We start from the raw sequence: 24409 nt of genomic DNA, 5'->3' as shown, positions 1-24409 counted from the left end.
GCGTAGCTACTACTATGTTAACTGTCCGGGTAGTTTAGGACCCACATCATGCTTGTTTATGTAAATCTTTATATTATCTTGGTATTCTGAACACCTAGGATATGCTAGAGGCTTAAAAAGGGAATAAGAACGTACTTGCATAATTGTTGAAGTCTTGCTTGGCATTATGACTATTGATGTGCCTTGTGTGTATACTTGATATTTCTACTTATTTGTGGATCGGGCTGGTCGCCTCGGTATGAATAGATGCATCTATAGGCGCGCCGTCGACCCTCGGCAAGTGCACAGTTTATTTCTGTTGGATCGGGCCGTCGCCTCGGCATATTTGCGCATGCTTATATAGCTTTGCCTGAGAGTGTTAAATATTAGAATTGTTGTTTTTCATGACTCAAAAGGAATTCATAACTGTAACTGAAGTAATTGATTATTCGGAATCTTAGCGAGAATATGACTTATATGCCTTGTTGTAAACTGTTGCCTATTAAAGAGTTCTCATTGTTAAACCTACATTTATAATATTATCTGACCCTAGTGAGTATCAAGTCGACCTCTCGTCTCTAATTCTCGAGATTAGACGGGATACTCACTGGGTACAAATTATTTATGTACTCATGCTATGCTCCTGTACTTATGTACAGGGTCTGAGGCAGGTGGATCCGGCTATTTCTCTGGTGCGCATTCGTGAGCGGACTTGGGACTTCCACGGTGAGCTGCTTTCCTTCCATATCGATCCGCAGCCGAAGAAGTCTTTCTTTTGTATTGTTATATTCTGTCTATTCTGATCCAGACAGTAGGTAGTGTGGTATTCTTTTGGGTTGTATATTCTACTAGTTGCCCGTAGCTTGTGACACCAGGTTCTGGCACACACTTTGGTAGACGATTATTTTGGGGTTGTGTAACTATTTTATTATAGTATTTATCTCTCCTGGTTTTAAATTCCAAGTTGGGGTTTATTCCACTTATTCTAATTAAAAACAATATGATTATTTTAGTAATATTTCCGCAATGGCTTGCCTGACAAGGGTGTCAGGCGCCCTCACAACCTATTGTGAAAATGGATCGTGACAACATGGTATCAGAGCACTAGGTTCACGTAGGTCTCACGAGTTATGGGCAAACCTGATAGAGTCTTGTTGATCGGTACGGAGACGTCTGTATTTATCTTCGAGAGGCTATAGGGTATTAGGAAAGACTACTCTTTATTCATTTCCTGTCGTGCAGTGCTTAGAGTACTAAATTTCCCTCTTCTATTCTCTCACAGATGGTGAGAACTCGTACCGCTGACGTTCCGGACCCGGGAGGAGCTATTCCCCCCGTTGCTAGAGGCCGAGGTAGAGGCCGGGGGAGGGCACCGGCCCGTGGTAGGGGACGAGGGCGTCCCAGAGCCGTTCCAGTTGCACCACCGGCAGATCCTGTGGAGGACCCTATTATTGAGGAGCAGGGCAAGGTGCCCGCAGCTGAGCCTACCCCGGCGGATTTCATGACAGCACCGGGATTTCAGGAGGTCATGGGCCGCATGCTACGATTCATGGATACTATGACTCAGGCGGGTTTATTTCCAGCAGACCCAGCCACTTCACAGGCAGGAGGGGGAGCCCAGACCCCTACTGCTCAGGCTCCAGGCCACACAGCTGCAGTATATCAGACTCCGGGTGCACTACCCGCAGATGGGGCTCAGCCAGTTGCTGCAGTGGCACCCCAGCCCAGGCCAGCTGCGGATGGTGACCTACAGAAGTTATTAGACAGATGGACCAGGCTTCACCCTCCAGTCTTCGGGGGTGAGTGTCATGAGGATGCTCAGGACTTCATAGACAGGTGCAGGGACAGACTGCACAACATGAGGATATTGGAGTCGCATGGAGTTGATTTCACTACTTTTCAGCTTGAGGGCAGGGCCCGTAGGTGGTGGCAGTCCTATGTACTCGGCAGGCCAGCAGGTTCTCCTCCCATCACTTGGGATCAGTTTGTACAGTTGTTCTTGGATAGGTATATCCCGCCCTCTGAGAGGGAGGAGCTGCGGTACCAGTTTTAGCAGCTCGAGCAGGGTCAGATGTTTGTGACTGACTATGAGGCGAGCTTTTTCGAGTTGTCCCGCCATGCACTCATGATACTTCCTACAGATGCGGAGAGGGTGCGGAGGTTTGTCGCTGGATTGTAGCCCGGTATTCGATTTAGTATGGCTTGAGAGGTGGAGATGGGCACACAGTATCAGCTAGTGGTCGAGATTGCTCGTCGGATTGAGGGATATCGCCAGAGGGGTAGAGAGCAGATACAGCAGGATAAGAGAGCTAGGTTCTCCGGCGGGTTCAGAGGTGCCCCAGCTAGGGGCAGTGGTCAGTATGCCAGTTTCAGCACCACCTCCTACCCGGGGGGCTCCAGCACGCCCCTATCTCAATGCTATGCCAGAGACTTCCTACCGCCCGCCAGCTATTCAGGGTTCCTCCAGTGGGTATTTAGGACCCCAGGGTCCTCCTGATTCTTATTTCAGTGCCATGCCGGAGAGTTCATGTCGTCCACCGGCTATCCAGGCTTCTTCCAGCGGTTCTACGGGTTATCAGGGCCAGCCATCAGGGCAGCAGGTCGCCGCCCTGCGCTGTTGCTTTGAGTGCGGAGATCCCGGTCACATGAGGAGATACTACCCCAGGCTTTGGGGCAAGGCAGTGCAGCAGGGTCAGCAGTCCACGATTCCAGCACCAACTGCCCAGCCACCTAGAGGTGGAGGGCAGACGGGTAGAGGCCGTCCTAGAGGTGGAGGCCAGACAGGGAGGGGTCAGCCAGCTACTACTCAGTTAGGTGGAGGTCAAACAGCCGGCGCTCCAGCCAGGTTCTATGCTCTTCCAGCCAGGCCGGATGCATTGGCCTCAGATGCCATCATCACAGGTATTATTCCCGTTGGTGGTAGAGATGCTTCGGTATTATTTGATCTAGGGTCTACTTATTCAAATGTATCATCTCTGTTCGCTCGCTTCCTGGTTATTTCTCCTGAGCCCTTGGGTGTTCCTGTTCATGTGTCCATACCTGTGGGTGATTCTGTGGTTATGGATCGGATCTACCGATCTTGTGTGGTCACTTTCTGTGGTCTCGAGACTAGAGCAGATCTTTTGTTGCTGGACATGATCGATTTTGAGGTCATCTTGGGCATGGACCGGCTATCTCCATATCACGCTGTCCTTGATTGCCATGCCAAGACTGTTTCACTAGCGATGCCAGGATCGCCGAGATTGGAATGGAAGGGTTGCACAGTTGACATGCCTAGCAGGGTTATCTCTTTCCTGAAGGCTCAGCACATGGTTGGAAAAGGGTGTTTGGCTTACTTAGCTTATGTTCGAGACACCACTGTAGAGTCTCCAACGATTGATTCAGTGCCAGTAGTTCGAGAGTTCGCCGATGTATTTCCTTCTGATCTGCCTGGCATGCCTCCGGATCGTGATATTGATTTCTGCATTGATTTGGCCCCAGGCACTCAGCCTATATCCATTCCACCATACCGTATGGCCCCTAAGGAGTTGAAGGAGCAGCTAGAGGAGTTGCTAGCAAAGGGGTTTATCAGGCCCAGTGTATCGCCTTGGGGCGCGCCAATGCTATTTGTGAAGAAGAAGGATGGGACCATGCGGATGTGCATTGATTACCGCCAGTTGAACAAGGTCACCATCAAGAACAAGTACCCGTTGCCTCGTATTGATGATTTGTTCGACCAGCTGCAGGGTGCCAGGGTGTTCTCTAAGATTGACCTGAGGTCAGGATATCATCAGTTGAAGATTCGGGACTCGGATGTTCCGAAGACTGCATTCCGGACTAGATATGGCCATTATGAGTTTCTAGTGATGTCCTTTGGCTTGACCAATGCGCCAGCAGCATTTATGGATCTGATGAACAGGGTATTCAGGCCTTATATTGATTCCTTTGTCATCGTCTTCATTGACGACATCTTGATATACTCGCGTAGCCTGGGGAAGCACGAGCAACATTTGAGAGTAGTGCTTCAGACCTTGCGAGAGCAGCAGCTGTATGCTAAGTTCTCCAAGTGTGAGTTTTGGCTCGAGTCAGTGGCATTCTTGGGGCATGTTGTGTCCGGAGAGGGTATTAAGGTGGATCCCAAGAAGATTGAGGCAGTTCAGAGTTGGCCACGTCCCACTTCAGTGACCGAGATCAGGAGTTTTCTGGGATTAGCAGGTTATTACCGGCGATTCGTGCAGGGCTTTTCATCTATTGCATCACCCTTGACTAGACTGACTCAGAAGGGTGCTCCATTCATTTGGTCCGATGATTGTACGGAGAGCTTCCAGAAGCTCAAGATAGCTTTGACTGCGACACCAGTTCTTGTATTGCCATCCGGTACGGGGATGTATATAGTGTATTGCGATGCTTCACGAGTTGGTCTGGGATGTGTGTTGATGCAGGAGGGGAGAGTTATTGCATATGCCTCGCGTCAGCTGAAGATTCATGAGAAAAATTACCCCGTGCACGATCTGGAGTTGGCAGCGATTGTTCACGCTCTTAAGATATGGAGGCACTACTTGTATGGGGTGCCTTGTGAGGTTTACACCGATCACCGCAACCTACAGCATTTGTTCAGGCAGAGGGATCTCAATTTGAGGCAGCGCAAGTGGCTTGAGTATCTGAAGGATTATGACATCACCATTCTTTATCATCCGGGCAAGGCGAATGTGGTCGCGGATGCCCTGAGCAGGAAGGCGGAGAGCATGGGTAGCCTAGCATTCATTCCAGCAGAGGAGAGGCCACTAGCCTTGGACATTCAGTCCTTGGCTAACAGACTTGTGAGGTTGGACATTTCAGAGCCCAGCCGAGTTCTAGCGTGTGTGGTCGCCCAGTCCTCGTTATTGGGGAGATTAAGGACCGACAATACGATGATCCACATTTGGCAGTCCTTAGAGAGACGGTACTTCAGGGAAGTGCCAAGGAGGTTTTTATTGGCGAGGATGGTGTGCTGCGGCTCCAGGGTCGTCTATGTGTTCCTAATGTGGATGTCTCAGGAAGAGGATCCTAGAAGAGGCCCACAGTTCGAGGTATTCTATTCACCCGGGAGTTACGAAGATGTATCGTGATTTGAGGCAGCACTACTGGTGGCGGGGGATGAAGAAGGACATAGTGAAGTATGTGACTAAGTGTTTGAATTGCCAGCAGGTCAAGTATGAACATCAGAGGCCAGGTGGCCTACTTTAGCAGATGCCCATACCAGAGTGGAAGTGGGAACGCATCACTATGGACTTCGTAGTAGGGTTACCGCGGACTTTGTGGAAGGTTGATTCAGTGTGGGTCATTGTGGATAGATTGACCAAGTCGGCCCATTTCATTCCAGTGGCGACTACTTATACAGCAGAGAGGTATGCTCAGATCTATATTCGGGAGATAGTCCGATTGCATGGTGTGCCGGTGTCCATCATATCAGACAGAGGTCCTCAGTTCACTTCCCATTTCTGGAGAGCCGTGTAGAGTGAGTTGGGGACTCGCATAAAGCTTAGCACAGCATTCCATCCTCAGATCGACGGACAGTCGAAGCGGACGGTGCAAATTTTGGAGGATATGCTTAGAGCATGTGCGATTGATTTTGGAGGGCAGTGGGATCAGTTCTTGCCTCTAGCAGAGTTCGCATACAACAACAGCTATTAGTCCAGTATAGAGATGGCCCCATATGAGGCTTTATATGGTTGACGATGTCGTTCTCCTATCGGGTGGTTTGAGCCTGGTGAGGCTAAGGTACTTGGCACAGATCTGGTACAGGATGCCTTGGATAAGGTAAAGTTGATTCAGGAGAGGCTTCGCACAGCTCAGTCCAAACAAAAGAGCTACGCGGATCAGAAGGCACGGGATGTATCATTTATGGTGGGCGAGAAGGTTCTCTTGAAAGTCTCGCCCATGAAGGGCATTATGAGGTTCGGGAAGAAGGGCAAGTTGAGCCCAAGGTTTATTGGCCCCCTTGAGGTGTTGAGGAGAGTTGGGGAGGTTGCTTATGAGCTTGCTTTACCCCCTAGTATATAGGGAGTTCACCCAGTCTTTCATGTTTCGATGCTTCGGAAGTATCATGCCGACCTATCCCACGTGTTGGACTTCAGCACCATTCAGCTAGATGAGAGTTTGGGCTATGAGGAGGAGCCAGTTGCTATTATTGATAGACAGGATCACCAGCTGAGGTCCAAGAAGATTTCTGCGGTGAGAGTCCAGTTGAGGGGCCAACCGGTCGAGGAGGCGACCTGGGAGTCCGAGGAGGACATGCGGAGCAGATATCCCCACTTATTCAGCAGTCCAGGTACTTTTCTATGTCCGTTCGAGGACGAACGTTTGTTTAAGAGGTGGAGAATGTAATGACCCGACTGGTCGTTTTGCCTTTTAGAACCCCGTTCCCCTAAATAAAGCCTCTCGTAATTGCTTTAACTAATTTACGACTTGCGAGGGCGATTGGTTCGAGGATTGGAAGAGTTTTGAGTAAAAATATTCCCGTTTGCTTCTTTAGGATTTCTTAGAAAGACCAAGTTTGACTTCGGTCAACATTTTGGGAAAACAGGCCTGGATTCATGATTTGACAATTTCTGAGGGTCCGTGGGAAAATATGGGACCTGGGCGTATGTCCGAAATCGAATTCCGAGGTCCCTAGTCCGAGTAATGAATTTTTAACTAAAATTGTTTAATTTAAGCTTTAAGGAATTAAAGAAACTAAGTAATCATTGATTCCCTATGTATCGGGCTCGGATTTTGGTTCCGAAGCTTGGTACAGGTCCGTAATGTCGTCTAAGACTTGCCCGTAAAATTTGGTGTCAATCCGAGTAGTTTAAGGGAGTTTTGACCCGTTAGAGGAGAATTAAGAACTTGAAGATTCAATAGTTTGATTCATTTGGTTTTAGGGGGGTGATTCCGAGATTTAGCATTGTTTAGGGAGTTCCGAAGGTTCGAATAGGTCTGCATCGTGATTTCAGACTTGTCGGTATGTTCGGGCGGGGCTCGGGAGCCCCGAGCGTCAAACGAGTGAGGTTCGAGCGAAGTAAGAAAATTGGGGGAGAACTGAAGTTTGCTGCTTCTGTCATAACCGCATCTGCGGTTCTTGGAACGCAGAAGCGGTACTGCAGATGGGGGCAGCCATTGCAAAAGCGGAAAGGGCCAGGCCCAGGGGAAACCGCAGAAGCGGCCCAGAGACCGTAGAAGCGGTCCCGCTTAAGCGGCCCCCAGACCGCAGAAGCGGTCCAACTCCTCAAGCCCAAACACGCAGAAGCGGCTCGACATCCGCATAAGCGGGCATCTGACCGCAGAAGCGGTCCAGGCTTCTTGAGCCATTTCCGCAAAAGCGGGCCTTTTTCCACAGAGGCGATTTCCGCAGAAGCGGTCATGGTGCCGCAGAAGCGGAAATCGCTGGGGGCAGGGAGTTCATTTAATCCGAACTCAAAGTCATTTATTCCATATACAACTCCACACTTGGGCGATTTTGGTGCTTCCAAAGAGAGGGTTTCAGCGTAGCATTGTAAGGTAAGTAATCCCCATTCATCTTTTGTTAAATACATTTATATTAGATAGATTAAACACTAAAAATTAGGTAAAATCAAAGGGTTAGAGCTAGACATAGGGTTTTAATAAAACTAAGATTTAATCATGTAATTTGTTATGAAATGGGTTAGAATTTATATATTATCGATCCTTAGGTTGTAGAGAGCAATTTCCTTCGAAAAATATTGGAATCCGGGCACGTGGGCCCGGGGTCGGAATTTAGGAAACTTGTGGAAAAGGTTGGGAAATTACTTAAATAGTTGGAATTCGACCTTTTAAGCCTTTATTGACTAGTTCTTACCTATTTTAACTAGTTTGCGATCGTTCGGCTTCGAATTAAGAGCTTGGGCTTGTTCTTGATATCGGGAGCGCGCTTTGGAGCGAGGTGAGTCTCCTTCCTAACCTTGTAAGAGGGAACTGTCCCCATAGAATTTATAATTGAGTAATTGTTGCTAAATGCGGGGGCTACGCACGCACTAGGTGACGAAAGTCCGTGCGTAGCTACTACAATGTTAATGGTCCGGGTAGTTTAGGACCCACATCATGCTTATTTTACATGGCTCTCTATATTATTTTATTACTATGAGCACCTAGGATATTCTAGAGATTTAAAAAGGGATTTAGAACGTACTTGTATAATTATTGAAGTCTTGCTTAGCATTTATGACTATTGATATGCTTTGTGTGAATACTTGATATTTCTACTTATTTGTGGATCGGGCCGATCGCCTCGGTATGAATAGATGCATCTATAGGCGTGCCGTCGACCCTCGGCAAGTGCACGGTTTATTTCTGCTGGATCGGGCCGTCACCTCGGCATATTTGCGCATGCTTATAGAGTTTTGCCTGAGAGTGTTAAATATTAGAACTGGTTTTCATGGTTCGAAAGAAATTGATAATTGTAACTGTATTAATTGATTAAATCGGAATTTTTGCGAGAATAGGACTTACATGCTTTGTTGTAAACTGCTGTTTATTAAAGATCCTTCATTGTTAAACTTAAACTCATAATATTATCTGACCCTAGTGAGTATCAAGTCGACCTCTCGTCTCTTCTTCTTCGAGATTAGACGGGATACTCACTAGGTACATATTGTTTATGTACTCATGTTATGCTTCTGTACTTAAATGTACAGGGTCTGAGGCAGGTGGATCCGGTTATTTCTCTGGTGCGCATTCGTGAGCAGACTTGGTACTTCTACGGTGAGCTGTTTTCCTTCCATGTCGATCCCCAGCCGAAGAAGTCATTCTTTTGTATTGTTATTTTCTGTCTATTCTGATCCAGACAGTAGGGTAGTGTAGTATTCTCTTGGGATGTATATTCTACTAGTTGCCCGTAGCTTGTGACACCAGGTTCTAGCACACACTTGGTAGACGATTATTTTGGGGTTGTGTAACTATTTTATTATAGTATTTATCTCTTCTGGTTTTAAATTCCAAGTTGTGTGTTTATTCCGCGTATTTCTAATTAAAAACAATATAAGTAAATTAGTAATATTTCCGCAATGGCTTGCCTGACAAGGGTGTTAGGCGCCCTCATGACCTATTGTGAAAACGGGTGGTGACTGGTTTGAACCATTGAGTTCTTAACTCTTAAGCATTAAAATTAAGCAAAACCAACAGATCAAGAGTAACATTTGCTAGCTTTATGCAACAATAAATTATTTGACTTGTATTATAAGTTGTTAGGCTAATTTTTTTCCGTTCTTCTTTATTAGCATTAAAATTTATTAAGAATAATTTGCATAATCGAATGAATGCTGAGTTTTTGTGTGATTTGTTTGTCGTTCTATATATATAAAAAGGTATTTAGTATTATTTCTAATGAGGTTATATTGAATATATTTTTAAAAATAAAAATTCATATTTAGTAAGATATTTGAGTCGTGCTCTATAGATAGTTTAAATTATATTTTTTTAATATGCTATTATTGTTATTTATTATTTGTTTACTATTATAATCGTGACACTGCTTATGAAAAATATTGCGTACGCTACTGTCTATATAGTTTTATTTCCTTCAAACTTGACAAAATCATTTTTAGTATATGGTAAGCTTTTAAAGAACTCTGATGGATTAACCAATAATTTTTTTACAAAAAAAATCTGTTCATAAATTTTTCGATTAAATTAAAGGGTGCTTATTTTTGGCTATGTTCAGGGTGAGGTTAAAGAAGATAGTGCTAAGAGTTAGTTTAAAAGGAAAAAGTGAAAAGAATGAATAATGTCCCGCATCCGTACCAAAAAAAAGTATTGGAATTTGTTTTAAGTTAAGACCGAGACATAGTCTAGCACTACTAGAAATTCGGTAAATACTGATAAGAAAAACTGTGTCGACCCAAAGAGGTCATCACTTGTTTTCTTACTCATTCTGTGCTTCTGAGGCCTTAAAAACCTCATTTGGGGTTGCCTCGATTTGCGTGCGCAGTCCGGGCGCGTAGCCGAAAAGCTTAAATATGAATTCTGTAAAAAAAAAATGCTAAATTTTTATATTAAATTGGATAAATTTGACTTCGGTCAACATTTTGGATAAACGGACCCGAACCCGTGATTTGACGGTCCCGGAGGGTCCGTAGGAAAATATGGGATTTGGGCGTATGCCCGGAATCGAATTCCGAGGTCCCAAGCCCGAGAAATGAATTTTTGTGTGAAATTGGAAATGATTAAGGAAAATGAAAATAAAATTTAATTAAAAGACTGTGGTATCGGGCCCGTATTTTTGTTCCGGCGCCCGGTACAAGTCTTATATAAGGTTTAAGCGCTTTCAGTAAAGTTTGGTTGAAAACGGACGTCGTTTGACGTGTTTCGGACTTAAAATGAAAAATTGATGTTTTATGAAAATTTGGAAGAAATCATGAGTTTTGAGGCTTGATTCGATGTATATGATGTTATTTTGGCGATTTAATTGCACGGATAAGTCCGTAGGATGTTTTTGAGGTTGTGTGCATATTTGGTTTGGAGCCCCGAGGGCTCGGGTGAGTTTTAAATAGGTGTCGGATTGCATTTTTGCAGTTTTGGAAAATCTGGTATCACTGATCTGCAGGCTTCGCATTTGCGAAGCCAGCATCGCAAATGCGAAGATGAGCCCTGGGCAGCTTGATCGCAAATGCGGCCACTTTCTTCGCAAAAGCGAAGGTCAAGTGTTCGCAAATGTGAGACCTTTTTCGCAAATGCGAAGGTCTCCTGATGAGTCTAAGTTCGCAAATGCAAACGGTTGTTCACAATTCCCACACTTGATTGCGAACCCCAGTTCGCAGTTCCCATATCTGCAGCCCAACAATTTTCATACTTAGTCGAATTTTAGGCTATTTTTCACTCCACTTTCAAAATACAACTCCTTGGGCGATTTTTCAAGAACAAAACTTCTTCCAAATCACTTGTAAGTCGATTTTTACTCAATTCTTTCAATCATTAACATCATTTAACATGTTTCCCACTTAAAATCAATGATTTTCATGGGTGAAATTGGGGGTTTTGGGTAGAACCTAGGTTTTCAAAAAAATTGGGGATTTGGACCTCAATTTGAGGTCCGATTTCAAAACAAATTACATATTTGAGTTCGTGGGGGAATGGGAAACCGGGTTTTGGTTCGAACCTCGGGTTTTGACCACATGGGCTCGGGGGCAATTTTGGAACTTTTGAGAAAAGCTTTGGAAAATTCATTTTTATGCATTCAAATTGATTCATTTAGTGTTTATTAAAGTAATAAGTGACTTGTGACTAGATTCGAGCGGATTGGAGGTGGAATCACGGGGTAAAGCCATAGTTGAGGCTTGAGTTGAGTTCAAGGCATCGAGGTAAGTGTTTGGTTTAACCCTAGCTTGAGGGAATAGGAGTTGAGTCTTATTTGCTACTTGTTGATTGCCGAGTACGATGTATAGGCATGGTGACGAGTATCTATACATTGGTGTCTAGCATGACCGTGAGTCCTTATTTTGCGAATAGTTTGGATTTTATTATACCTTCCATGCTTAATTGATGACTTCTATATGTTGTAAAGAGCTTGTGAAAGGAATTGTGATCTTTAAACTTCGTGGAGCATTGGCTCGAGTTGAAATACAAATTGTGAAGGTATATGAGATAAGTAAATCATTGGAGCATCGGCTCGAGTGATAATGTGAATTATGTGATGAAAGTGAAAGAAAGAGAAAGAGTTATTGATCCATTCCCTTGCCAGGACATTCTTGATTATTGAATATTTTCCCTTGCCGGGACGTTGAGATTATTGATGTTGTATCCTTGCCGGGATTTAATTGTTTTATTGTGTTCCCTTGCCGGGATTTCTATTATTATTTTGTTTATCCCCTTGCCCTTGTTTGTGATTGTTGTTTGGGTGAGGAAGAGTGTAAAGCACGAAGGGTGATGCCGTGCATTGTTTGTTTATTGTGAGGAAAGAGTGTAAAGCACGAAGGGTGATGCCGTGCATTGTTTGCTATTGTGAGGAAAGAGTGTAAAGCACGAAGGGTGATGCCGTGCCGCACGATGTACCATTTCGTGCCAATTCTATTGATTATATGTGAGGAAAGAGAGTAAAAGCACGAAGGGTGATACCGTGCACATTTTGTTATTCTAATTGCTTGGTGAGGACGAGACTAAAAGCACGAAGGGTGATGCCATGCACTTGTCTTTGATTTTCCTGATTTTCTTGCTGATAATTGAGTTATGTTGTCCTTTACTTCTATTTATTGATTTTCTGATTGTTATCGGTTCAAGTGCATTAATTGTTTGATTCCCCTGTTACTAAGATTCTTTATGTTGGCATTTTCCTTTATCGTGTTACTTGTTATTATTGGCTCGATGTATCCTTGCGCAACATTATGCTTTGAAATTATGCTATAATTTCTACATGTTTATGTGATTTAATTGCTACTTGACATTTAGCATACTAAATGTTAAATTGCCTATTTTCTCCTTATAATCCATAATTAATTGCTAATTGTCATTATTTATTTTCCTTAGTGAATCATAAATTTTGTGTACTTGTTGTCTTATGAACTCGTATTAATTGTTACGTTTGTTAGAGTAAATTTTCTTTTGGAGGAACTGTTGATTTAATAAAATGGGAGCGGGTGGTACGCCTACCACAAGTGATATTGACATGGGAGCGGGTGGTACGCCTACCACAAGTGATGTTGAAATGGGAGCGGGTGGTACGCCTACCACGAGATATTGAGAAATGGGATCGGGTTGCACGCCTGCAACAAGATGAGTTGAACATGAAAGTTGCCTTATCTCTTCATTTACTGCTAGAAGTTAAATTGTAGATGTACGCTTTATTATTCCTGAAGTTCTATTTCTAACTGTTGCCTCTGAAGCATGCTCCCTTCCACAGCTTAAATTGTTATTTTCTTGCTGTGTCTCCATTGTACCTGTATATATATCTGCACAGGTTTATTTGGTGGTCTGGTCCTAGCCTCGTCACTACTTCGCCGGGGTTAGGCTAGGCACTTACCAGCACATGGGGTCGGTTGTGCTGATACTACCCTCTGTGCTATTTTGCACAGATCCCAGGCTTCAGACAGCAGCAGTAATAGAGTGGGAGCAGGCTTTCAATCCAGTGAGACCCGAGGTAGCCTTGCAGGCGTTCGCAGGCCCTGGCATCTCTTTTCATCTATATTCCTGTTTCTTTCATGTAATTCTGGAGACAGTGTCGAGTTTATTTCTTTCAGACCTTTATGTGTAGTATTCTTAGAACGTCTGTGAAACTGTGACACCAGTCTTAGGTAGAGGCCTTGGTTGAAATTTTCCGCATTTCTATTCAGTTTTCTATAATATTGAGACTTTCGCTTATCATTTAATATCATTGCTTGTATTATTGCCGATAATTGTTAAAAGGAATTATGTTATTAATGAAAAAGTAATTAAATTTGGCTTGCCTAGCTCTCATTAGTAGGCGCCATAACGACTCCCGAGGGTGGAAAATCCGGGTCGTGACAAGTTGGTATCAGAGCTCTAGGTTACATGGGTCTCACAGTTCACAGACAAGCTTAGTAGAGACTGAGGGATCGGTGTAGAGACGTCTGTATTTATCCCTTAGAGGCTACAGAGTTAGGAAAAAATTTCACTTATATTCCTCCCTGTCGTGCGATTTTTTTTTCTCAGTGCTAATTGAAACCTCTACTCTTGCCCTTTCGTGAATGGCGAGGTCATGTACCGCTTCTTCAGCCGAGCAGCAGCAGACCGGTGATAGATCAGCTACGTCTTCGGAGGCTTTGTGGAGATAAAGGTATTAGAGGTGGAGGTAGAGATGCGGGAGGTGGAGGTAAAGGTATTAGAGGTGGAGGTGCAGGTACTGTTCTGGTTTTTAGTAGAGAAGCTTCGGTTTTATTTTGCGCCGTATCTGATCATGCCTAGTGATTCATTGAATGTTCCTGTTTATATGTCTGCACCGGTGGGTGATTCTATTGTGGTCGATCGAGCCCATCATTCTTATATTGGGGTGATTGGAGGTCTTGAGACCCGAGTAGATTTGTTGCTGTTCGACATGGTTGACTTCGACATTATATTGAGGATGGACTGGTTATCACCTTACCATGCTATTTTGGACTGCCATGCCAAGGCGGTGACCTTAGTTTTACCGGGTATGCCTCGTTTAGAGTGGAGAGGGACTCCAGGTCATTCTACCCGCAGTGCCATATCGTATGTGAAGGCTCGACGTATGGTCGAGAAGGGGTGTTCGGCTTATCTAGCTTATGTTCGGGATTCCAGTGCTGAGGTTCCCTCTATCGATTCGGTGCCCGTTGTTTGTGAGTTCCCTGATGTTTTCCCTTCAGACCTGCCGGGTATGCCACCCGACAGGGATATTGATTTCTTCATCGATCTGGTTCCAGCACTCAGCCCATTTCCATTCCGCCATATCGTATGGCCCTGCCGGAGTTGAAGGAGTTAAAAGAACAGTTGCAGGATTTGCTTGAGAAGGGTTTCATTAGACCCAGTGTCTCTCCTTGGGGTGCGCCGGTGTTATTTGTCAAGAAGAAGGATGGGTCAATGAGAATGTGTATTGATTACCGGCAATTGAACAAGGTAACGGTCAAGAATAAGTATCCACTGCCGAGGATTGATGATTTGTTCGACCAGCTTCAGGGTGCCAGGGTATTTTCCAAGATTGACTTGCGATCTGGTTACCATCAGTTGAGGATTAGGGCATCTGATGTCCCTAAGACAACCTTCCGCACTCGGTATGGGCATTATGAGTTCTTGGTTATGTCATTCGGGTTGACAAATGCCCCAGCAGCTTTCATGGACTTGATGAACCGAGTGTTTAGGCCTTATTTGGATTCATTCGTGATAGTGTTCATTGATGATATATTGATATATTCCCGCAGCCAGGAGGAGCACGAGCAGCACCTTAGAGTGGTTCTTCAGACTCTGAGGGATAGTTAGTTATATGCGAAGTTCTCGAAGTGTGAATTCTGGTTGGGTTGAGTTGCATTTCTGGGTCATGTTGTATCAGCTGAGGGTATTCAGGTGGACCCAAAGAAGATAGAGGCAGTCAAGAACTGGCCTAGACCAGCATCAGCTACAGAGATTCGGAGTTTCTTGGGGTTGGCAGGCTACTACAGACGGTTCGTGGAGGGATTTTCATCTATTGCAGCCCCGATGACCAGATTGACCCAGAAGGGTGCCCAGTTCAGATGGTCGGATGAGTGTGAGGCGAGCTTTCAGAAGCTTAAGACAGCTCTGACTACAGCACCGGTGATGGTTTTGCCCACAGGTTCAGGGCCCTATACAGTCTATTGTGATGCTTCCCGTATTGGGCTTGGAGCAGTGTTGATGCAGGAGGGCAAGGTCATTGCCTATGCTTCGAGGCAGTTGAAGATCCATGAGAAGAATTATCCAGTTCATGATTTGGAGTTGGCAGCCATAGTTCACGCATTAAAGATTTGGAGGCATTATCTGTATGGCGTGGCGTGTGAGGTGTTCAGTGATCACAAGAGTCTTCAGTACTTGTTCAAGCAAAAGGAGTTGAATTTGAGGCAGAGGAGGTGGTTGGAGTTGTTGAAGGATTATGATGTCACCATTTTATATCATCCGGGGAAGGCCAACGTAGTGGCCGATACATTGAGTAGGAAGTCAGCCAGTATAGGCACTCTCGCTTATATTTCGGTCAGTCAGAGGCCGCTTGCTTTGGATGTTCAGGCTTTAGCCAATCGGTTCGTGAGACTGGATGTTTCTGAGCCCATTCATGTGTTAGCTTGCACGGTCGCTCGTTCTTCATTATTGGAGCGTATTCGTGCTCGGCAGTTTGATGATCCTCATTTGTGTGTCCTTAGAGACACGGTGCAGCGAGGAGGTGCCAAGCAGGTTACCTTAGATGCGGATGGAGTTTTGAGATTGCAGGGGCGAGTTTGTGTGCCCAATGTGGATGGGCTTCGAGAGTTGATTTTAGAGGAGGCCCATAGCTCCAGGTACTCTATTTATCCGGGCGCCGCGAAGATGTATCAAGATTTGCGGTAGCATTATTGGTGGCGTAGAATGAAGAAGGATATCGTAGCATATGTGGCTCGTTGTTTGAATTGTCAGCAGGTAAAGTACGAGCATCAGAGGCCTGGTGGTTTATTTCAGAGGATTGAGCTTCCCGAGTGGAAGTGGGAGCGGATTACTATGGATTTTGTTACTGGGCTTCCGTTGACTCGGAAGAAGTTCGATGCGATATAGGTTATTGTTGATAGGCTGACCAAGTCAGCGCATTTCATTCCTGTGGCAGTCTCCTATTCTTCTGAGAGATTAGCTGAGATTTATATCCGGGAGATTGTTCGCCTTCATGGTGTGCCGGCATCTATCATTTCGGACCGGGGTACGCAGTTTACCTCACGCTTCTGGAGAGCAGTTCAGCGAGAGTTGGGCACACGGGTTGATTTGAGCACAGCATTTCATCCCCAGACGGATGGTCAGTCCGAGCGAACTATTCAGATTCTAGAAGATATGCTTCGAGCTTGTGTTATTGACTTTGGAGGTTCGTGGGATCAGTTCTTGCCTTTAGTGGAGTTTGCCTACAACAACATCTACCAGTCGAGCATCCAGATGGCTCCTTATGAGGCTTTATATGGTAGGCGGTGTCGGTCGCCGGTTGGATGGCTTGAGCCGGGAGAGGCTCGGTTGTTGGGTACAGATTTAGTTCAGGAGGCCTTGGGCAAGGTCAAGATCATTCAGGATAGGCTTCGTTCAGCTCAGTCTAGGCAAAAGAGTTATGCAGACCGCAAGGTTCGAGATGTGGCATTTATGGTTGGTGAGCGGGTATTGCTCCGAGTGTCGCCTATGAAGGGCGTGATGAGATTTGGGAAAAAGGGCAAGCTTAGCCCAAGGTTCATTGGTCCGTTTAAGATTCTTGATAGAGTGGGAGAGGTGGCTTATAGACTTGCATTGCCGCCTAGCTTATGAGCCGTGCATCCAGTTTTTCATGTATCCATGCTTCGGAGATATCACGGTGATCCAGCCCACGTGTTAGACTTCAGCACTGTCCAGCTGGACAAGGACTTGTCATACGAGGAGGAGCCGGTAGCTATTTTGGACCGGCAGGTTTGTCAGTTGAGATCCAAGAGTTTTCCTTATGTGCGTGTTCAGTGGAGAGGCCAGCCCCCTGAGGCATCGACCTGGGAGTCCGAGTCTGATATGTGAAGTCGTTATCCTCATCTTTTCCCCGACTCAAGTACTTCTTCTTCTGTCCATTCGAGGACGAACGGTTGTTTTAGAGGTGGAGAATGTGACGACCCAAAGGGGTCATAACTTGTTTCCTTACTCATTCTGTGCTTCTGAGGCCTTGAAAACCTTATTTGGGTTGCCTCGATTTGCGTACGCAGTTCGGGCGCGTAGCCGGAAAGCTTAAATATGAATTCTGTGAAAAAAATGCTAAATTTTGATATTAAATTGGATAAATTTGACTTCGGTCAACATTTTGGGTAAACGGACCCGGACCCGTGATTTGACGGTCCCGGAGGGTCCGTAGGAAAATATGGGACTTGGGCGTATGCCCGGAATCGAATTCCGAGGTCCCAAGCCCGAGAAATGAATTTTTGTGTGAAATTGTTTTCTGGAAATGACTAAGGAAAATGAAAATGAAATTTGATTAAAAGACTGTGGTATCGGGCCCGTATTTTGGTTTCGACGCCCGGTACAAGTCTTATATATGGTTTAAGCGCTTTCTGTAAAGTTTGGTTGAAAACGGATGTCGTTTGACGTGTTTCGGACTTAAAATGGAAAATTGATGTTTTATGAAAATTTGGAAAAAATCATGAGTTTTGACGCTTGATTCGATGAATATGATGTTATTTTGGCGATTTGATCGCCCGGATAAGTCCGTAGGATATTTTTGAGGTTGTGTGCATATTTGGTTTGGTGCCCCGAGGGCTCGGGTGAGTTTTGAATAGGTGTCGGATTGCATTTTTGTATTTTTGGAAAATCTGGTATCACTGATCTACAGGCTTCGCAAATGCGAACTCGCAAATGCGAGCTGCTCATCGCAAATGCGAAGATGAGCCCTGGGCAGCTTGATCGCAAATGCGGCCACTTTCTTCGCAAAAGCGAAGGTCAAGTGTTCGCAAATGCGAGACCTTTTCGCAAATGCGAAGGTCTCCTGATGGGTCTGAGTTGGCAAATGCGAACGGTTGTTCGCAATTCCCACACTTGGTCGGGGTTCGCAATTGCGAACCCCAGTTTGCAATTCCCATATCTGCAGCCCAACAATTTTCATACTTAGTCGAATTTTTGGCTATTTTTCACCCCACTTTCAAAATACAACTCCTTAGGCGATTTTTCAAGAACAAAACTTCTTCCAAATCACTTGTAAGTCAATTTTTACTCAATTCTTTCAATAATTAACATCATTTAACATGTTTTCCACTTAAAATCAATAATTTTGATGGGTGAAATTGAGGGTTTTGGGTAGAACCTAGGTTTTCAAAAAAATTGGGGATTTGGACCTCAATTTGAGGTCCGATTTCAAAACAAATTACATATATGAGTTCGTGGGGGAATGGGTAACCGGTGTTTTGGTTTGAACCTCGAGTTTTGACCACATGGGCCCGGGGGAAATTTTGAATTTTTGGGAAAAACTTTGGAAAATTCATTTTTATGCATTCAAATTGATTCATTTAGTGTTTATTAAAGTAATTAAGTGACTTGTGACTAGATTCGAGCGGATTGGAGGTGGAATCACGGGGTAAAGCCATAGTTGAGGCTTGAGTTGAGTTCAAGACATTGAGGTAAGTGTTTGGTCTAACCCTATCTTGAGGGAATAGGAGTTGAGTCTTATTTGCTACTTGTTGATTGTCGAGTACGATGTATAGACATGGTGACGAGTATCTATACATTGGTGTCTAGCATGACTGTGAGTCCTTATTTTGCGAATAGTTTGGATTTTGTTATACCTTCCATGCTTAATTGATGACTTCTATATGTTGTAAAGAGCTTGTGAAAGGAATTGTGATCTTTAAACTTCGTGGAGCGTTGGCTCGAGTTGAAATACAAATTGTGAAGGTATATGAGATAAGTAAATCTTTGGAGCATCGGCTCGAGTGATAATGTGAACTATGTGATGAAAGTGAAAGAAAGAGAAAGAGTTATTGATCCATTCCCTTGCCGGGACGTTGTTGATTATTGAATATTTTCCCTTGCCGGGACGTTGAGATTATTGATGTTGTACCCTTACCGGGATTTAATTGTTTTATTGTGTTCCCTTGCCGGGATTTCTATTATTATTTTGTTTATTCCCTTGCCCTTGTTTGTGATTGTTGTTTGGGTGAGGAAGAGAGTAAAGCACGAAGGGTGATGCCGTGCATTGTTTGTTTATTGTGAGGACAGAGTGTAAAGCACGAAGGGTGATGCCGTGCATTGTTTTCTATTGTGCGGAAAGAGTGTAAAGCACGAAGGGTGATGCCGTGCCGCACGATGTACCATTCCGTGCCAATTCTATTAATTATATATGTGAGGAAAGAGAGTAAAAGCACGAAGGATGATGCCGTGCACATTTTGTTATTCTAATTGCTTGGTGAGGACGAGAGTAAAAGCACGAAGGGTGATGCCGTGCACTTGTCTTTGATTTTCCTGATTTTCTTGCTGATCATTGAGTTATGTTGTCCTTTACTTCTATTTGTTGATTTTCTGGTTGTTATTGGTTCAAGTGCATTAATTGTCTGATTCCCCTGTTAGTGAGATTCTTTATGTTGGCATTTTCCTTTATCGTGTTACTTTTTATTATTGGCTCGATGTATCCTAGCGCAACACTATGCTTTGAAATTATGCTATAATTGCTACATGTTTATGTGATTTAATTGCTACTTGACATTTAGCATACTAAATGTTAAATTGCCTATTTGCTCCTTATAATCCATAATTAATTGCTAATTGTCATTATTTATTTTCCTTAGTGAATCATAAATTTTGAGTACTTGTTGTCTTAAGAACTCGTATTAATTATTGCGTTTGTTAGAGTAAATTTTCTTTTGGAGGAACTGTTGATTTAATGAAATAGGAGCGGGTGGTACGCCTACCACAAGTGATATTGAAATGGGAGCGGGTGATACGCCTACCACGAGTGATATTGAAATGGGAGCGGGTGGTACGCCTACCACGAGTGATATTGAAATGGGAGCGGGTGGTACGCCTACCACGAGATATTGAGAAATGGGATCGGGTTGCACGCCTGCAACAAGATGAGTTGAACATGAAAGTTGCCTTATCTCTTCATTTACTTCTAGAAGTTAAATTGTAGATGTACGCTTTATTATTCCTGAAATTCTATTTCTAACTGTTGCTTCTGAAGCATGCTCCCTTCCCCAGCTTAAATTGTTATTTTCTTGCTACGTCTCCGTTGTACTTGTATATATATCTGGACAGGTTTATTTGGTGGTCTGGTCCTGGCCTTGTCACTACTTCGCCGGGGTTAAGCTAGGCACTTACCAGCACACGGGGTCGGTTGTGCTGATACTACCCTCTTTGCTATTTTGCACAGATCCCAGGCTTCAGACAGCAGCAGTAATAGAGTGGGAGCAGGCTTTCAGTCCAGTGAGACCCAAGGTAGCCTTGCAGGCGTTCGCAGGCCCTGGCGTCTCCTTTCATCTATATTCCCGTTTCTTTCATGTAATTTTGGAGACAATGTCGAGTTTATTTCTTTCAGACCTTTTGTGAGCACGTGATTTTTGCCCTACATGAATTACTCCCATATACTCAAAACAAATAGTTTCTTTCAGTGTTTGCAATTTTGTGGATTTTCGTGGCATTTTTCTGTTAATTGTTTGCATTTTGGTTTGTGCATTTTAATTAGTAAAAAATACAAAAATACACATTGCATTTGCATTTAGGACTTAATTTTACATATTTTAGATTAATTAGTAATTAGGGTTTTACGAAAATAGAAAAATCTCAAAAAATGATTTATTTTGCTTTGAATTTTGATTAGTTTTCCTTTGAGTTGTTTTAATTAAGTATGTTAATCATCATTTAGGTTTAATTGATATAATTAGGTCCTAAGATTAACTTCAGATTTTTATTTTTATTTTTATTTTTACTTTTGAAAAAAGAAAAAGAAAAGAAATAAATAAAAAGGGGGAATTAAGAGAAAAGGAATTAAAAAGAGAGAAGGTTAAATTGGGCCAAATTTTGGTTTTAAGCATTCAAGCCCAAATTTTCCACCCCTAACCCGCAGCGCAGTTGCCCCACCCGGTCCGATCTCGACCCTAGACGAAACGACCCTGTTTTAGGCTAGATTGAATCTGAGTCGTCGAGGTTCTTTTGATCGAACGGTCTTAAACTGGGGTGGACTTAATATAAATATGTCCGAACTCCAACCCCCCCCCCCCTCTTTCACTCGTCTTTCTCACACCCCCAATCAGAGATTCCCCAAGAACCCTAGAAGCCGCCTCACTTCTCCACCGCTTTGGGGTGGCGGCGCCACCACCAATCACCCCCAAATTAACACCCCTTGACCGCAATGAACCCCTCATCCCAAATCTCAGACCCATTCTCCTCGAATCCCCTTGGATTTGTTCGAATTTTAGATCAAAGGCGGAACCCTATCATCCTAAATTCTTCCAAATCGAAATCCCGTTGAAAATTTGGGTCTATTTCGACTTTATTCATGGGTTCTTGATAAGAGCACAAGATTAATATCGAATTGGACCTGGAAAATGGGAAGTTTCTTTTGAAGACTCGAGCTCCATTTCTTGTTGGCCAAAATATGTCGGGTATTTCCTGTTTCTTCGTTATTTTTCCTCATTAATTGCTTTCATTTGTTCTGTTCGTCTTCCATTCTTTTCTTTTCTTTGATTCTGCCTCACTTCTAGCTTCTTAAAGAGTGTTCGACATGCATGTTAGTTTAAACTGTTTAGGTCATATAGTCTGTTTAGTTAAGATAGCCTCTATTTGTTAATTTCAGTCCGTTTAATTGCATTCTTTATTTGATTCTGGTTTGCCCTCTTTAGTAAATTGGGTTTCGATTTGGGTTTAGGGTCGTCCTTTTAGATTTCAGTCATGGTTTGGTTTATTTTTTAATGAATTCAGCCCATAGTAACTTTTGACCCATACCTGTTTGGTTTTATTTGGTTAATACATGGCATTTTGGGGGGTAGTTTGGGGAGTTTAGGGTGGGGAATCATTTAGCAACTGCTAGGAAACTTCCAGAAGCTGCATAATGTGTTAGCTTGGTAATCAAGTCAGAAAATAAAGGACTAAGGAGCAAAATGCAAAATTTGAAAAGGATTAAATGGAAATATCTGAACATTTTATAGCTGCCCTAATACCTTGCCTATAAAGGCATCCTAACTTGACTCTCAAGGGAGAAGACTTGAAGAATAAAAAAAATACAAAAGAGGCTGCTACTGTTCCATCGGATTTCAGCTCTGAACTTTGAAAGTTTTTCATCTCTGAATTAATTTTGGTTTTCACCTTCTGTCCGGGCTTTGAAATGGCTTGAAAGTGAGTTAGTGATTTCAGATTTGGGTGTTCTGGTTGTTTGGAGTTGGTATCAGTTGTTCAAATTGCATTTCTCTAGGTTTTTGAACTGTTGAGTTTGCTGTTCCATTGAAGTTTGGAGTCAATTCTGTGGTCTCATCATTGGATCTGGGGCTGTCTGTTGCTGTTTTCATTCCCTGCTGAAGTTTAGCTTCTGATCCCTCCTTGTTCACTTATTCTTATCATTTCAGGTATATTCCGATCTCTATGGTTGCTATTTGACGTGTAATCTGAAGCTTGAGCTGAAAATCAATGATAATCTCGGTTTTGTAACCATTACATGGCTTCGAAGTTTGTTTAATGCACTTGTCAAAGCATGATTGTAGTTGTTAATTAAATCCTGTCATTTCAGTATGGTGATTGTCTTCTAATTCTGAGTGTTATAGTTAGTAACTAGAATTGGATTGTCTTCGAGTTTTGTTTGTATTATTGTAGTAATGAGGTCGTTAAACATGGTTGTCAAGTCAGAATCTGGTGTTTATAACAAAATAGCATAGCAAGTACTATCTCACTGACTTGTGATGTTAGTTTTATTAATTCAGGATAATTTGAAATGAATTCAAAGCATGAAAATGGTTAATAATTAGTATGTTCTGTGCAGATTTGGTCCCTGTGGTTGGAATGGTCATTATGTGAGTGTGATCATATTTTAAACATTTTTGAAGTTGAATTCTAATCAGTTTTTTAGCCTTCAGTAATGGTATGTTCAATTTGTTTGATCTTGCAATGATAAATTTACAGGGGTATTGGCCTCTTGGGCCTTTCGTTACTTTCATTTTGGGGTTCTTCAGTTCCATCTTTCGTTGGAATTGGGTTCATATGGACCCCAGGCCCAACGTTAGGAGCCCTGATCTGCTCTATGCGGTTAGCTAAGCTCAATAAATCACGTTAGCCTTTAAATAAATCATGTCTGAACAATTAGAAGTTGTGTTTTTTTTGTTCTTATTAACCAATTGGGCTCACTCTCATGCCCAAGTTTGAAAGCCCCATGAATGGACTTGGGACTCCCCTTGTCTTTGTTGAATCCCGTTCGCCATTAACCATTCATGTTGACCAAGCTCCCCTCCTTTATTAATTAATCCTTTCTATCTTTCAACTTCCCGAACTCATTTAGTACTAATTGGTTGGACTTTTAATTAGTTGGAGGTGAGCCGTAGTAGATAACAAATAGTTTATGGCCCTCCGAGTTTTTAGCTTAAATATCCTTTAAAATAGAATCGAGGTGCGCCGCGCCAAATAAAATGACAATTGCGTGGCCCTCGCTTTATTTAATCTTGAATTGACCCTTAGATTTCGAGGCGTGCCATTTAGCAAATTCCATGGCCCTCGCAAAGTGCAAACGCGTAGTTGCTTCAGGCGCGTGTTTAATAATATTAATTTCCTAAATTCGGGTGCGCATTTATATGATCCAAATCCAAATCTCAACGATGTTAAGATATGTCAAAAACCACGGGTGCATTTATGTGACGTGGTTCGAGACGTGTTTTAACAATGTTGCAATTCTCTTTAAAAATAATAATAAAAGCGGTTAAAAGTTAAATTTGCACATTCATAATTGTTTAAAATCAGATAATTTAAGCCGAATATGACAGTTGAGCGACCATGCTAGAACCACGGAAACCGGGAATGCCTAACACCTTCTCCCAGGTTAACAGAATTCCTTACTCGGATTTCTGGTTCTCGGACTGTTAAACAGAATCATTATTTTCCTCAATTCGGGATTCTAAACCGGTGACTTGGGACACAATAAATCTCCCAAGTGGCGACTCTGATTTTTAATAAACGAATCCCGTTTCGATTGTAACTTCAAGTTGGAAATAACTCCCTTTCTTATACCCCTTTCGGGGGTGTAGTGAAAAAAGGAGGTGTGACAGCTCTGGCGACTCTGCTGGGAACATGAACCCAGAACTTTTGGTTCAGGGTTCAAGAATTCGAGCTTAGAATAATTGTTGTATTTGGCTTTATTTAT

General features: G+C 43.3%; 1 protein-coding gene across 1 annotated transcript; it reads left to right on the top strand.

Annotated features, from left to right (window-relative positions):
• Positions 3615–22760, top strand: LOC109229935 (RNA-directed DNA polymerase homolog). The gene is made up of 2 exons (XM_019395476.1): positions 3615–4064; positions 22632–22760. Exons 1-2 carry the CDS (start codon positions 3615–3617, stop codon positions 22758–22760), a joined length of 579 nt encoding a protein of 192 aa, XP_019251021.1.

Source organism: Nicotiana attenuata, chromosome 7 (genome assembly GCF_001879085.1).
Source record: "Nicotiana attenuata strain UT chromosome 7, NIATTr2, whole genome shotgun sequence".
Taxonomy (NCBI): domain Eukaryota; kingdom Viridiplantae; phylum Streptophyta; class Magnoliopsida; order Solanales; family Solanaceae; genus Nicotiana; species Nicotiana attenuata.
Note: the sequence above shows the minus strand (reverse complement) of the source record. Positions and strands in the feature narration are given on the sequence as shown.